Here is a 16,959-nt window from a genome sequence, read left to right as displayed (position 1 = left end):
CCCCAAGGGAGGAAATAAAAATACTACCACACTTTTTTTTTTATTTTTATCGGCGAAAGATGAAATTTTATTAAAAAATGGGGAAAGGGAAAGGGGATCCAACAAAAAATTGAAAAATACACCTTTGAGGGCAAAGTCCAAAACACCCAAAGGTCTACAAGGGTCCAACAATAATTAACATAACTCAAACCCAAATAAAACAGATAAAGCCCATAACACCCATACCCGGTCCAACCAAGGACCGGCCCACCCATACCAACACCCAAAACCCTAAACGCTATAGACTCCACCGCCGCACAAACCACCGGAAAACCAGCCTCGCCGTTAAGCCGAGCCGGCCCCTCCCAGATGTAGGGACCGGCGGCGGAAACCGGCCTACGACAATGAAGAACAAAAAAGAAAGCTATGAATTTGATAGACTTGGATCTTTCCTTGAGAATCCAAACACGATGCATTTTACTGGGAAGAGCTGAGGCCCTGAGGGGAGAAGGAAAGGTAAGAAGTAAGAAAGAAAAAAAAATACACACAGATACGCTAAAAGGCCTTTGGCCTGACGGCACGAAGGTGTGCACTTAGGTACTAGGTGTAAGGAGGTTAAGGAGCTAATCTAACTATTCTAACTTTCGTCAAGGAAAACGAAATACAGATTACAATTTTTCTGTGTAGACCTTCTTAACCATTTGTAAAGAATCCATTTCTTGGAAGGTCTTAAGAAGTTCTAAGATTGAAGAGAATGAATCCATGGCTAATTTTCCCTTTATCTATTTTCTTCCCTCTAAATCTTTTTTCCTTCTTCCTCAAGGTTTAAAACTTTTATCGAACAGTAGCTCAAAGAGTTCTACTTGGTGGAAAATATTTTCATACGGTAGTGTTTTAAGAAAATCTAATTACAAAGAAACATATCATGCATAGAAAAGGAACAAAGGCCACAATATGCATTAATTCCTGTTTAGATGTGCAAGTTGTATGCATCCTTTCTATTACTTTGAATTTGTAATATGTTCGAATACAAGTAAATACTCCTACTCCCATTTTGTATGAAAATCCATAACATTTGCATAAAGATTCATAATATGCACATCCAAATAAGAACGTGTATTAGAGAATTTTTCAAAGATATATAGAGAGTTGACGACGCTTACTGCTTGGAGAAACCCGGGCAGCCATTGGGGTTGGAAGTGAAATTAAGAGAACGACAAACAAAGCAACACACACCTTACGATCAAACATATCTTCCCACCCAAAGATAAAGAACAGGGAGCATATATATATATATATATATATATGTACTTTGCTTGCTTGCTTCAAGCCTTCAACTATGGTCTATGGTATATATGACAGCATGAGGCAATGACTTTAGATCATGCCAAGGTCCACACGGCTTCCTTGTATTTCACGGCCGGGGAACCCAAAGGCTGGGGGACGTGACTTGTAAAAGCCCATCTTGTGGGTCGAGATGCTAGAAGTGGACGAAGACTCAGAGTCTTTTTTTATTTATTAAAGACTAAGAACTTCATTGATAAAATCATATTACAATCTACCGTGTACATCTAGTACAACTAAAAAAAGACAAAATTGCACACTTGAAGATGAATAACACAACCAAATCAAGTGAAGGATACATCTAGCTATAAAATGATTCGGCGGTTAGATCTTAGATGTCAGAAAACTGCATGCAAGATATCGATGAACAGCTACCACGGTAGTTCTACCATTGACGCGGCTTCTTTATAGAAATTGACCGATACAAACCAAATGACTCTAGCACCCCCGGGTCTGAGGGCTAATTTCCACAGGTAGTCGTAAACCGCCAAGGCAACAAACTATGCTCTAATCTCCCCCACAATAAACACGCTCAACTAACTATAAATTCACCCCAATCGAATCAAATCCAACTGCAAGCTATAACTGATAAGTGAGAACTAATACTTTTCGTGATCATATTCCGTTACTACATCCTGGGGTAACATCAGACGTGTCACCAATGAATGATAAAATGTGTCTCATTTGTCATGTAGCGGAACACGTTTTACCAATACAATGCTGGCGATACATAACACATTCTCTCAATGCAACACCATATTGCATTGCTCATAATTGATCAGGATTGACATTCAAAAGAAAATTGGTTAGGGTTTCAATTCTCATTACCCTTCTGTTTCTTCCGAAAATGTAAAAATTGGCCTAAGAACAGCGAGTAGTGCAGTTCTAGGCCTAATGCGGGCGTGCCAGGGCAGGATTGCTGCCCAAATTCGTATCAAGGCCTGGAAGCCTTAATCTGACTTCTAACTGGACGAAAGTACACGGCCTAAGGGTGGAGACCGTGAGGAGGTTCGTGGTTTGCCTTTGCGGGCTAAGGACTTAAAATTTCTTAATCGTGTGAAAAATGGAAAGAAAGGTAGAGTAAGGCCTAAAACAGAAATAAAAGGACTTCATTAACGGTTTAATAAAGTCTGATTACAAGGAAATGAAATAAAATCTAGGCTTGGCTAGATTGAACGGGAAACTAAAGATAATTGAAAAATAAATATGCATAAGCCGTGGGCTTGATGGTCGGGGACCGAAAGATAGAAGATAATTAAAACATAAATTTGCATAAGCCGGGGGCTTGACGGTTGGGGACTGAAAGATAAAAATAGTTAAAAGATAATTGAAATGTAATTTGGATAAGCCATGGGCTTTGATGGTCGTGGACCTTTGTCAAGGCCTTCAACTCTGGTATTTATAGGCAGATGTTCCAGGTCTTGAGCTGTTCAAGCTGCTTCCACAGGCCTTCATGCATGGCTGCCAAGTGTCCCTTTTGAGCTGCTTCAAAATGCTCCAATGAGAGGCTATTCTTTGATAAAAACGTGCCCTTTACTCCAAGGAAATGGTAAAGGCCTGAAAAACCCTTCTTTTCTGCATAAAACTTTGTAAAAAAGTAAAAGAAACTTCAGCATCCAGGCCTTTGAGCTGCTTGTGAGCAGCTACTGCTTGACTGGACGTCTTTTGGGCTCACCAATGCTGAAGACCAAGGCTTCTTCAGGCCTTCCCACCATTTTATTGGTCCTTGCATCCCTTGTGGGCCCTTAAATCCTCTAATCTTGACCCCTTATGGAAGAAGAATCGAGAAACAAAGGCTCAGCCAAATCTGGGTGAGCTACTTGTGAGCAGCTTGCTTAGGTCTGCATGAATCAGTTACCAACAGCTCCAAGGGGCTGCATGTACTCCACCTGTCCTTGGTCTTGCTTTATGCTGAAGGATGGGGTCCACTCAGACTTTGAGCTGCTTGTAAGCAACTTACCCAGGTCTGCCCAGCAAGAACATTCTAGGCCTTTGAGCTGCTTATGAGCTGCTTGGGATGTCTCCATGCATGGCTGCCACGTGTCCTTGGTCTGGTTGGGTTGCTTGCCTGCATGGATGCTTGTAAAAAAGGGATATTGGGGCCCACCAAGGCCAAAAACGCAGGCCTGGTTGAGCTGTTGGAGCAGCTTGCTAGGGAGAAGCTTCTAGGCATTTGAGCTGCTTGTGAGCAGCTTGCTTACCAAGCATGACTAAGCAGTTTATGGCCTTCTTGACTTGGTCAGTTTTAGGCCTAAATAAATCCGAAAAACTGGGCCTAAACCTGAAAAACGAATCTTGGCCTTATTGGGCTGATAGGCCTGAAAAACTAGTCCGGACTTTGATTAGTTGGGCCGAGGCTTGAAAATGGGCCTAGATCTAAAAATCAATTTGGGCCTTGACTAATTAGGCCATGCTCCAAATATTAATGTGGCCTAATCAATTTTCAAACTCTCTCCTGCCTTTCCAAACTTAATTTGGCTTAATTGTGGCCACTTTAAATTCTTTCAAAGGCCCAATTCTGCAGGTGACCGATTTATAAGGCTTCTCAAGGCCTGAAACCATCATTTAAGGCCTTCTTTTAACCAATAAATTGATTTTTTGAATTTTGACCAAAAATAGGTGTAAACATCTTCAAAGTTAGGACAACTATACCCAAACAACAACAACAAACAAAGAGTACTCCAATAACCTCCCCCAAAAGATACACTCACTCAACTAACGAAAAATTCACCTCAACCGAATCAAACTCAACTGCTCTCTAAGCAACGGCGACCTTGGCTCCGGCAGCTTCGATCTGCTTCTTCACCTCCTCGGCCTCGTCCTTCGACACCCCCTCCTTGAACTTCTTTGGCAAACCTTCAATCAAGTCCTTGGCCTCCTTCAACGCCAGGTTCGTCAGCGTCCTAACCGCCTTAATCGTCGCGATCCTCGCGTTGCTCGGCACTTCCTCGATCACAACGTCGAACTCCGTCTTCTCCTCCACCACCTCCGCCGCGGCTTCCGCCGCCGGCGCGGCGGCGACGGCGGCGGGGGCGAATGCGGCGGCGGAGACTCCGAGCTTGTCCTTACTCGACGAGCTTCTGGGCGTCGGCGAGGGTTAGGTTGGAGATTTCGTCGCCTAGGGTGAGGATTTTTTCCGGGGCTTCAACGGCGGAGAACGGGAGGAGGAGGGTGGCGGCTCGGCGGGAGGGAATGGGGGTTCGGGTGGGGAATTGTAGGGTTTGTCTGGGGCGAGAATGGTAAGCGGAGGGAGGTGTATGGTAACTGGTTGAACAGAGGGTGAGGTTTGAGAGAGTTGACGCCATTTTTGGAGAGCGAGAGAGAGAGACCAAGAAGGAGAGGATAAGGTCGTAAGGGTATACAGCTTTTGGCGGATGAAATGCGGGTTGGGTGTTTGTCCGTGGAGATGGCCTCCCACCAGTCGGTCCGGTCTTGCCATCCGATTAACATGATTTTACGTTAACTAAAAGTATTTTCTTGACAGGTTTTTATCTATGCTCGTTATCCAATTAACATGATTTTACGGCAACGAAAAGTATTTTCTTGACAAGTTATATCTAGTGAACGATTAATATTCATGTGAATATTTCATAGCGGCCCACAAAAGTTCAACTACACAGTGCAATATTCAAAGTGGGACTCTGTTGAGAAGCCATCTCCTTTGTCTTCTCTTTGGAAATTATGAAAATAAGGACGGACGAGAAAATAATAAATAAAGAAAGAAAGTGCAAGGATAATATGGAGGATTTGTTTTTTTGGTTTGGACAACGTGTCCGGTCCAATTTATTTACAAGAGAAAAAAAATGCGCGAAGACGGAAAATAATTAGTTGCGGCGCGACTACATTAGAGAGGAAAAATGGAATGGTAATGTGGGATCTCTCCCGGGATTGGAGGACAAAGTTTAGGATCAGTTCTAAATAATTAGGTGTATATAGCCAAGTTCAGATTCTTGTAGCAAAATTTTCGGCACCACTCGAGACTCATTCTGTTGATAAATTTTGGATTCCGAAGTTAGAAAAAGTGCGCATAAACTAACCTAGACACTCTATACAAAATCAAATTATGTAGAATTTAATCAGTAGATTCCACGTTACAATATTGATGTCTACTGACCACATTTCTCTTGTTTCTTTTGTTTTCCCCCTCTCGTCAAGTGGTAAAAAAAACTAAAAAGTCATCTTCGTTGGGCTGGCCTGGATATATTGGGCCTGTTTTTCTAACTTAAAGCCTTTACCAATCCAAAAAAAAAAAAACTTGAAGCCCATTAATTTAGTTAGCGGGCCGGTTCTGCCAGCCAGGAGCCACCGGTTTTTTTATCCGGTTCAAGCACTATGCATTTAAACAGAACTCTTTTTTTTTTTTTTTTGAACTTTCATCGAAACTTTGTGCGAATATTCCATAAGAAAATGATGTACGTGAAGGAAACTAGGAAAGAATTGATTAAAGGGCAACTTTTCATAGTCATCTCTATAGTTTTATGGTTGTTTTAATTTTGCCCCTCCAGTTTCAATTGCAACCAAATAAACCGTGTACTTTGTTTTTATGTTGCAAATTAGTAAAATCGTTCACACCGTGAATGAAATTAACGGAAAAATTGGTTTTAGTTTCAGGGCTCTCTTAATGAACCTATTGAAAGACCTTAGAGCCAAAAATTCATTATGACTATTTAAGATAAAATGATAAGAAAAATAAGATCTTGACACCAGTTCAAACAGATTAAAAATTGGAACACATAATTTTTTAACTATATTTTTTAATATATAAACGGTGTAAAAATCCATTACGACCATTTAAGATAAAATGATCAGAAAAATAAGATATTCGCATCAATTCAAGTGGATTGAAAATTGGAATACTTAATTTTTTAACTATATTTTTTAATATATAAACGATGTAAAGATCCATTATGAGTTTTGGAAGGAGGATGATTTTAAGTTAAAAGGCAAGCGCTTGCCAGTTTTTATGGAAGGAGGATGATTTCCGCGATCCAATTTTCTTCGGAGGCGGTTCCTCTCTTTTGTCTCCATTAGGGCAAAGTTACTAAATTACACTTATTTTTTTACACCATTTATATATTAAAAAATTAAGTGTTTCAATTTTCAATCTATTTGAACTTGTGCCAAGATCTTATTTTTCTGATCATTTTATCTTAAATTGTCATAATGGCTTTTTAGCTCGAAGGCCTTTCGATGGCACCCTAAGAGAGCCCTGAAACTAAAACAAATTTTGCCTTTAGTTTCATTCACGGTGTGACCAATTTGGAACATAAAACAAACTACAGGGTTTATTTGATTGCAATTGAAACTGGAGGGACGAAATTGAGACAACCGTAAAACTAGATGGACGACTACAAAAATTTGCCCTTAATTAAAAGCACAAAGAAAGAAAATAGGAAAGCAAAGATAAATAATAAAGGAGATGATAGAAAACAAAACTAGCTACTTTTTTTGTGTTGGCTCTGAAAAAGATAGTGCTTTTGGCCATGATATAGAACTGAATTCTAATTTTATAGCTCTATTTGTGCACCTACAGGTGATGACTGCTGGATGAACGAGCCAAACAGCCGAGCAGGTAGTTGATCAATTTTGATTTGAAAATTTAATGAGTTTCAAAAATATGTTCGTGCTTACCTTAATTATTTATGAGACGAGCCAATCTTGAGTAACTTGATTTTTTTTATAAATAAAAAAAACAAGTTGAGTATATATATATTTTTTTTTTGATAAGTGCAGATCTTATTAAGCTCAAATAACAATAAAATCTAGGGATATAGTCCCTTACAATAACCAGCAGAAAACAACTCCAAACTAGCCATCAAAACTAACAAACAATAACCAAAAAAACTAAACATGTAAAAAAATCCAACTAGATAAGCCCCAATTCCTGCACAAAGATTGATTCTCCAGAGACTGTTTCATCTTTCTCCTTGAGCTAAGGAAGTCCCGAACATCAGCTACAATGCTTCTCATCACTTGATCATGCCCCATCACTTTCCCTTGGAAAATTCGACAATTTCTCTCTCCATAGACCATAGACAGTTGCTGCTAGGGAACATTGAAGACTAAAAGATTTCAAACTTTTACCATTGACCTGCCCACAGTACCAGTTAAGAACCTCCACCAAGCTACCAGGCATATCCAGAATCATATTTTTGGTAGCCATATGCTGCCACACAACAGTGGAAAAAGAACATTCAAAGAATAAGTGTTAGTAAGTTTCATCAGCAGACATACAAAGAGGGCAGATGCCATCCAACTGCATACCCCAGCTTTTCAACTGATCTTTGGTGCTAAGTCTTTGAAGGACATCCAACCAAATAATAAAAGACCATCGAGGGACAGTATTACCACCCCAGACAATCTTGTGCCAAGACTGAATTAGATACCTTTTCCTGAGTTTCAGCTTGTTCAAGCTTGATTTGAAATCTTAACGAGTTCCAATTAAAAAAATGTTCACGTTTGGTTTGTTACATTAACGAACCAATCATAAACAAGCTTTAAACGAACGAACACGAGCTCAAATTCGAATCGTTTTTTTCATTTAGCAGCCCTATGTGCACCGTATTATAAGGAAAGTACAACAAATGTCAATAATATATGACGAAGGCTCACGGCATGTAACACGAGATAGACTTTTATGTAACTTCACAATAAAAAGAATTCTTCTCTTAGTTGGTTTGTCGAAAAGATAATTAAGTATCGATCGCAATTAAAAAATTCACGCAGCAGCACAATTGTTACACTTTTGTTTTTTAAGAATTCAAGTGTCCGTACCAATTTATACATATTTTATTTAATCCCGAGGGACCCCCGATTTTTGTACTTTTTAATAGTTGCATATATTTCTTTGCACATTTTAACATATACTAGTATTTTTTCCTACCTTGATGGTATCATAGTAACAGTCCATCATATCAATTGAGAATGTATCCTTGCCGACCCATCACGTGATTTTTGCGCGTTTTTAACATGTCATGTTTGTTTGTCAACCGAATTTTGCATTTAAAACACGTGACTGAAAAACAAAACTAAAGGCCCAAATTCAAGAGTCCTTTTCTCGTATCAAGACTTGGACAAGTTTTTGGGTGCTAGTACCACACACGTGGTATTCGTCGGTGATTTCAGTCGTCCAAACATAATTTGGACAGCTCGGATTTTTGAGGGAGAAAAAGAGAAAAGAGAGTGGTCGGGTGAGGGCAGAGAGGGGAAATAAATTATAAATCTGGGCCGTCAAAACAGGTTAGGAAGGCGGAGATCGCCGACAGATACTGTCACGTAGTACCCGCTAGGTACCGAAAAATTTCTCCTAAGACTTGAGGTAATAATAAAAGCCAACAGATCTTCCACTTTGCAGTCTTTCCCCAATGGAACGAATGATGCATATACCAAATGACTAAATGCATGACACACACACTTCTACATAATAATAAGGGAGAACGATTTTTTAATCTTATCTCTCTATAATTTTTACGTTAAATTATTCACTGCCAACTCATATAGAGACCCAAATTTATTTTCGTGTTTAAGTCATGACCAAATCAACCTTCCCGCGCAAAGTAGAGGATAAACAACTTATCTATGTTAATCAGGAGAGTCGAAATTTTTTTTAATCTCTCCCGCTTTACTTTTTTATGAATGTATTTCACTGTTGGTGTTTTAGTATGATTTGTATAATGAGTTGTGTGAAATTTCAAAGTGCATTTACAATGATAATGGTACCATGATTAACTCACATGCATTCTATCTATATATACCGTTAACTTTTGGCCTCTTCACAATGCATTTTTCAGCCATTGCCTATACATATTTCTACCTGATCCATCCAATGACAGAAAATGCACTTAATTTGAAGGGTGTGAAAACTTTTATTTTCCTTCTATAGTTGTGGTTCTTTTTTCTTTTTCTGTTTTTGTCATCGACATTGTGGTTCTTGATGTTTCCGTTAGGTGCTTGAAGTCATGATCGATCGTGACATGTTCAACAAGAAGATGTCCAAGAGAGATATATATGTAGCTAAGGCCCCGTTTTGTTAAAGTTCTTGTTTTTTAATTAATTTTTTGTTTTATTTTATGAGACAGATCATTCTCTCACAATACATTATTTTTAATTCAAAATATAAATGGATTTTGATTTTGACACTCTAAAAATTGATGGAGGGGCTCCAAAACTAAACTGTATTGATACACAAAATGTCGTTTTGGAGCCTCTCCATCAATTTTTGAAGTGCTAAAATCAATTTCCAAAATAAATATTTATGTTTGTTAGGGAAACAACTAATGAACAAGGCATGTGAAGACTTCCTTTTGGGAACTCAAAAGAGTTAGGCTCACGTCGGACTTCATATATGGAAAGCGGGTGGGGAATTTGCCCAAAATAGAAGTGCATTCAATTTCTACACGTGTCTCTTTACAACTGGCCCTCCAGTTAGGTAATGGATTTTTGTGGTTAGGCCTACCTTCTTCGTGGATGCTGTCTCTCTTTTGTTTTTTGGTTTTTTGGTAAGGTGTACTATCGGGCTAATTTTCGCACATGCACCTGATGAAACTAATCCCTATATATAACCCCTCCAGTAGCCCTCCCACAAGCCTACACGTAGGGCGAGGAGATTTGAATTTGAGACTTTAGGAGGGGGTTACCAGCCCCGAAGTCATGTCAGGACCATTAAGCCAATCCCTCGGAATTATTCTTATACTATGTCATGTGTGCATATGTTTCAATATGTGAGAATATGTGTGTGGATATATATGCATATATGAGGACCTAATCACCCTCATGGAAGCTAATTACAAGCTAACTTAATCAGATACTCCACATAGCTGTCACAAAGAAGCCGAATATAGACAAAAGCACAAAGCTAGTAAATCAGGTTGATTTGATATTCTCAAGCCTTAATGAGGAAGTGATTATTCTAGGGTACTTTCAACTAGACCCCTCTCTCTCTCTCGTGTGTATGTGTATGTATAACTCTACACTAGCTAATAGGATTAAGATTACAAATTTTTTTGAGTGTTATATATACTTGTATAGTAATCCCTGCAATCACATCATCTGCTCAAACAAATTTAGCATGTTAATTACCAAATCAAACCTAATGGAACCTTAAAATTCCAAATTAAGTTTCAAACCACTTTAAGATCGAACTACCGGATAATCCTATATCTCAAGGTAATTCCTATTCACAAAGTGTAAATACCAAAAAAAATTGAGGAGAAGTTTTTGGGTACCATGTGGTGGTATCTGTCGGCAATCATGTTTGGACGGCCCAAATTTATTCCCACCCAGTCCTACCCCTCACCCCACCACTCTCTCTCCTCTTTTTCTCTCTCTAAATCTGAACCATTCGAAACACGTTTGAACGGTCCAGATCGCCGACGGGATATCACGGGGGTGGTTCCTTATCGGCACCCAAAAAATTCTCCAAAAAAAGAGAGGACATACAACAGCTATTTCATTGATATTTCACGACACATTCACGTGAGGATAGACTCCACACATTGTCCATATAAACTGAGTAGTGTGCTGTAAAATAGGAGAACTTAGCAGAGGAATTAACATAGGATTAAATGTAGGATTATGAAAAAGCATATATCGGACCAAATATATTAAACAAGCTTATATGCATATATGCACATATATTGGCTTAAGTATATTTTAGGGTTATGTATAGCACTATATATAGTAAATTAATTTCCATTAAGTAGCTGCATGGACCAGAGATCCTCCATACTCCAGATTGCTTCATTTGATTCAGTAGGAAAACCAGCCGGAAAATTGTCTAGATTACCGGCAGGGAACAACGGCGGCGAGTAGGTCTCGATTGCATGAGGATGATCTGCGTTGCCAGAAAAAATTTTAATGTTTAACTCGTTGCACTTGATATTCAAGTTAATAAATTTGGTTTTGCTGATTAAATTAACAGTTATTTAATTTACCAGAGATTTGGCTTGTGCTAGCTTGATCGATGAGCATAGCGGACGTTTGTCCCGCAGTGAAATTTTCAGCTGGCTTAATATGCTTTCGGATTGTAGTCCTCCAGTAGTTCTTTATTTCGTTATCCGTCCTCCCTGGCAATTGCTTTGCAATTTTTGACCACCTTTACACAAATATGATTAAGAACAATTATTAAACAAATTAAACATGAAATAATCACGGAAGAAAAAGTACGTGTCTCTTGTAATTTGGGTTTGGCAATGGGGATTAATTTGGTGTTTGATAATCCAATGAGATTCATGAGGCAACAAAATGGTGGGATTCCCATGTGGTTTGGTCAATCCTATACCATGGTAAAGTCATCTCGTCCGAAGGTCCAGATTTATCTTCTTTCTTTTCTATCTCCTGTCATATCGGATTCCAGTTAAAAGTAGTACACGTATTCTCACTATTACATATCCACTAATCTTTCCAAACTCTCATAAGAAAATTAATCCGGTAAATTCTCTGGAATTTTATACCAGTTTTCAGACATGGTTGGACTGGAGACAAGCTTCCTCTGTTCTCTCACGTACTGTTAATCTTTTCCAATATCATACCTAATACTGATCGATCTTCTCAGAAACTCTTAATAGTAACATGAATTTGGTCAAACTTCTCGAGACTTATACCAGTTTTTCAGACATGGCGGGACTGCAGACAGGCCTCCTCCAGAGTTAGGTATTGATAGTGTTTGTATTTCCATCATGTTCACCACGTTTTCCACGCTTCAACATTTGAAGCCCTCATGTTCGGTGGTTCAAAATCAGTGCCCTTCACTTTCCCCCTTGGTTATTTAAGGGGTACCCTCAGAAACATGATTGTTTGGTTGAAAGGTGTGATCAATGGAATCAAATCATCTTTTTTTGCTTCCATATTCTCTCAATTCTCTTCAAAGAGGATTGTTTTAGCTGGGGAATGCCGAAGGACTCAGGAGAGATGAACCAACCGATGTGGTTTCATTGGAGAATGGGGTTGTGGTAATGTGCATCAAACTACATATGCCTAGCTAAAAGGGTAAGTAAACGAGCAATTAGCCGCTTGCCACAGAGGTTAGTAGTGTATGTATACCACGTAAATGTGGCGGTGCTCCTGGACTACTGAACAATTTCTCTTTGTCGCAGTGCCACTTTTCTCTCCTCTTTTTCTCTTTCTTCTTCTTCTTATATTTTTTGTTTTGTTTTACCTAGTACTTCTTTTCTCGATCTTTCCACTTGTTTAGGTGTTCCAAAGCATCCAACGTGAACTACTAGGTTTATAGGTGGAGTAACATCTAAATAAGATATGGAATACTAAACTTGAGTTATTTAGAATCTCAAAAGGATAGTCTTTAACACTCTCTCACATAAATACGTGAATGTGATAATTAAGTCAAGAGGCAAATTAAGAAAGAAAATAAAAATACTTGTGAGACAATAACACCCAACACCTATCTTAGTTATCTATGAAACAATGTTAGAAATTTTAAAGGCATTTTACTTAAAAATCAACCTACTATTTGTAAAGTAGTCTCTAAATTTAGAAGTTTAACAACATAGAGACAAGTCTCTTTACAACTCTGTTGTGTTTTTACTCAAAACTCTCAAATAAAGACCAATAGATACTGTATCTGAATGTTTCTATCCAATGAAAATATATTTACATATATGTCTATATATACCTATAAACATATGTATAACCAAATTTATCGGTATTAGAGAAATATTTTAACAAAAATAATGTAGTGAATTTCAATTTACTTGACATAATTATTGGATGCATGAATAAATTCTAAAGATGGAATTATGATGTAAATAATAAAATAAAGCACTTCCGCACAAAGTTTTTTTTTAAAAAATTTTCACATGAAATTAAATAATTAATACGATATCTAAAAATTGGTGCAAAAAAGCTACGGAGTATAAAATTATTCATGAAAGCATTTTAGTTTTTTATGACAAATTTTTTTAGGTAATGGACTGAGAATTTTTTTTTTTTTGACTGTTTAGTTTTTTTAATTCTAGAATGAAAAAAGAATCAACACTTATCTTGAATAGGCCCAAACAGTAGGGTGGGTGTCCTTATCAATAGAGGAGACCCGGGGAAAACTATCCCAAACGGATAGGGAGAGTAAACACATGTGACCAATTGGTCAAGTGGGCTAACCTCAAAATAGAAACTTGGGCTGGGCCCATTTAATGACTTTGCCCTCTCTACCGAATTCCCAACGTGCCCATATACATAACCACTACTAATATTTCACATCTATCCATATATTTAGGTAGTGTTCCGGTTTATCCTTTAAAGAAAAATGACCACTTAATAAAAAAATTCAAGCTTGAAAATAATAGGCTTACTAAAATAAAATAAAAATGTAATATGGATCTTGTTTGATAGATCTCCCTTAAAAAAAATTGAAAATTTATTTTCGTAAATCCATTATTTTTAAGCTCGAAAATAGGTCCTTATTTTTAAGTACTTATTTTAAAATGTGGAATGGGCCCTTATTCTCTTCCCAAAATATACTTTTTTAGAGTATCTTATTACAAATTCTACTGAAAGGAAAAAAAAAAATCTCTCTTGATTTTCCATTTTAGAAATTTATATCAATTACTCTCTCTCTCTCTCTCTCTCTCTCTCTCTCTCTCTCTCTCTCTCTCTCTCTCTCTCTCTCTCTCTCTCTCTCTAATTAAGCACTCTGGTGCAATATTTTTTTAAATTTTTTTGCGTCAATTTAAAGATCTAATTAAAAATTTTAAGTTGATGAAAAAAATCATAAAATTATGCGTGAAAGTGATTTATTTATGTTTGGAAAAGAATCAAAATTTTTCGTAATGAATATAAATTACAAGACGGATGGGGTAATAAACTTTATTCCATGAAGGAAGGGTTCGTCATCTTTCGTACATCTATCTTACCACTAGATTTGTGTGTCTCGCAGTGATTTGATAGTTCGGAAGGAGATCAACTTATCCGGGGAGAAGTCAGGACTTATTGTCCTAACCGAAACAAGTCGACTCTCGTCCGGACTATCGGAACGGGAAAAACGTGCTTCCATCAAAATCCGAGGTTTGATTTTTATTTCTGAAGAGCAGCCAGCACCCCAGCTAGGTTACAAATTTGAAGGTTAATTACTTTGAAGAGCATTGGATAGGTCCATCGGGGGGACGTGCCGCAGCTACAGGGTATAAGGCCTCCGAGAGAGGCCAAAAAGAGGAGCAATTAGGATGGCAAAGGGGGAAAAAAAAAATTGTTGGATATTAGTTTTACAGAACTATATATATCTTTAATTTAGAAGGCATTTTCAATATATATTCGCTTTTAGATCGTAATTTCTACATTGTGATTTCGTTTTTCTTTAATTTAGAAGGCATTTTCGATATATGTTCGATTTTAGATCGTAATTTCTACGTTGTGATTCCGTTTTCTCTCTCTTCTCCTCTCTCTCTATCAAGGTGATGGGATTCAAGGATGTACGTGCAGCTAAGACCCCAAGACCTTATGGGATCTAGAGGATTCATCTTGGCTGATAAAAGTGTAAAGAAAGATTTCATCAAGGAAAATAAAAAGCAGATGTTGCAATTTCTCTTCTTTTTTTTCCCCCCTATTTTTGAAATATACAAATTTAGCTTCGGAAATTAACTATTATGGCATGCATGCATGCACGTACCTGTTTCCCCACTTAGCATGCAATTCCATGATCAAGAGCTGTTCTTCCGGTGTGATATTACCTCTCCTCACGTCCGGCCGGAGGTAGTTGAGCCACCGGAGCCTGCAGCTTTTTCCCGTACGCTTCAAACCTAATAGAAATTGAAACAAAACCAGGAAGTTTGAGAAACTAGGGTTTTATCCTCACTCGGTGGAACCAATATTATTAAAGAATCAAAAAATAAGAGATAAGTGCAAAATTGGAAAGATGGTTGATTAATAATAATAATAATTACCAGCAGATCGGGCTAGTGTGTTCCAAACACCTTCACCATGATTGGCTATGTAGTTGATCAAGATCAAGTCCTCTTCCATAGTCCATGGCCCTTTCCTCACTTCTACATCATAGGAGATGCATGGTTTCTTATCCATTTTTGGATATGAGAGAGAGAGAGAGGGAGGGAGGGAGGGAGAGAGAGAGAGAAAGAGAGAGACTTTGGAGGTAGGTGTGGGGTGTGAAGAAGCCAATGAGATTGGCCGCCAGATTTATAGACGCAAGCAGATAACATGCAGAATGTAAAGTATTTTTATAAAACTTTTGCGTACTATAAGACAACCACGTCAAGTCAAATCAGTAATTCAGATTTAAAGTACGACAACAGAGTACTTGGATGTCAAATTTATAGATGCGAGCAAATAAAATGCATAATTTAAATACGTGCATAAAAATTTGGTTTAACACAATTATGACAAGACAAACTAGTGATTCGTAAATCAAACGCATCATTTTCACTAGACTCTAAAGGGCTTTTAACCCAACTAGATGTCATTTTAACTATCTACAGACTTCTCCTAACGAGTAAGGATCCAAGTTCTTTTCTTTCGAAAAAGACAGGAATCTTTACAAATTACAATGATTTTGATCCCTAGTTTTTTTTTTTTTGAACGGCGAAAAAGAGATAATATATTAAAATAAAAGACCTACACCACGGCAATCAAAAGCTAAACAAACTCTAAGGATTGATAAGAAATCAATCCGAACAATACCTAGTAATATATGTATGCCCACAAATTGCATGCATGGCCATGATGACAACCAGTGCATGTATGTGTCCATGACCATGTGGCGAAACAACCTGTTTACAACACCAACCAATCACAGTCAGGGGCGGACCCACATGGAGGCACGTGAGGTCACGTACCCCCACACATTTAAAAAAAAAAAATTGATATAAATTTGTAAAAGTTTCCTACATTGGTATTTCAGTAGTGTGGTGGAGTGGTTATGTGTGTTGTGAAAAGCTCTAGGCAGCCTGGGTTCAATTCCCCAGTATGCCAATGCTTGTGTTTTTTTGTTTTTTTCTATTTTTGTTATCTCTTTCCTTTATTTCTTTATTTTTGTTCTGTCTCTTTCCTTTATTTTTTCATTTTTGTTCTACCTCTTTCCTTTATTTCTCCATTTTTGTTCTACCTCTTTTTTTTATTTCTCTAGTTTTGTCCTATCTCTGTATGTTTTCCTCCCAATCCAAAATATTATGAAAATCAAATTACTAAATTCTTTAGTTTACTTTCTATTAATTTTACGGTTGCCACTGCGACACTTGAAAGAGTATTTTCAAACATGAAGATTATCAAAAATCGGTTGCGGAATAGAATGAGTGATCAATATTCAATTATTGAGCGATAATTTAGTGGTATATATACAGAGAAATATTTTTCAAAATTGTAAATAATAGGTGCCCCTAGAATATGGAATTTCTAGGTCCGCCACTGATCACAGCCATACAAAAGTGTTCTGAACGGTCTGGATTTTAATGAAATTTTCCGAGAAAAAGTTTAACTCTTTCCCAGAAAAGTTTCATTAACATCCCGACCGTCTAAAATGCTTTTGAACGGTCACGATTGAGTACTTGTTCACAGCACCTCCGTAAACAAAATTGTCTCCCAAACGAAATGCAGTACTCATGTGTATTGCATGCATGTAGATAGTATTTCACACACACACACACACAAAATGAAAAGCGAGCAATAAAATGCGAA

At 37.7% G+C, this 16,959-nt stretch overlaps 1 protein-coding gene and 1 pseudogene across 1 annotated transcript; both read right to left on the bottom strand.

Annotated features, from left to right (window-relative positions):
* Window positions 1-3,991: 3,991 nt before the first annotated feature.
* Window positions 3,992-4,686, bottom strand: LOC131298872 (large ribosomal subunit protein bL12c-like; annotated as a pseudogene).
* Window positions 4,687-10,745: 6,059 nt separating this feature from the next.
* LOC131298870 (MYB-like transcription factor EOBII) lies at window positions 10,746-15,430 on the bottom strand. Its single transcript, XM_058324373.1, has 4 exons — window positions 15,216-15,430; window positions 14,942-15,071; window positions 11,256-11,416; window positions 10,746-11,155 (listed from the first exon to the last, which is right to left on the bottom strand). The coding sequence occupies exons 1-4, from the start codon at window positions 15,349-15,351 to the stop codon at window positions 11,007-11,009; spliced, it is 576 nt and encodes a 191-aa protein (XP_058180356.1). The 5' UTR covers window positions 15,352-15,430; the 3' UTR covers window positions 10,746-11,006.
* Between the last annotated feature and the right edge of the window lie 1,529 nt (window positions 15,431-16,959).

Source organism: Rhododendron vialii, chromosome 8a (genome assembly GCF_030253575.1).
Source record: "Rhododendron vialii isolate Sample 1 chromosome 8a, ASM3025357v1".
NCBI lineage: Eukaryota > Viridiplantae > Streptophyta > Magnoliopsida > Ericales > Ericaceae > Rhododendron > Rhododendron vialii.
The sequence above is the reverse complement of the archived record's forward strand: the minus strand, read 5'-3'. Positions and strand labels throughout refer to the sequence as shown.

What these genes read in the sequence shown, in the direction of transcription:
- LOC131298870 (XM_058324373.1), bottom strand. Translation starts at nt 15,351, where the DNA reads ATGGATAAGAAACCATGCATCTCCTATGATGTAGAAGTGAGGAAAGGG. An exon ending in CATGCTAAGTGGGGAAACAG is followed by an intron (nt 11,417 to 14,941) that starts GTACGTGCATGC and finishes ATTTGTGTAAAG; the next exon opens with GTGGTCAAAAATTGCAAAGC. An exon ending in TAGCACAAGCCAAATCTCTG is followed by an intron (nt 11,156 to 11,255) that starts GTAAATTAAATA and finishes CTGGCAACGCAG; the next exon opens with ATCATCCTCATGCAATCGAG.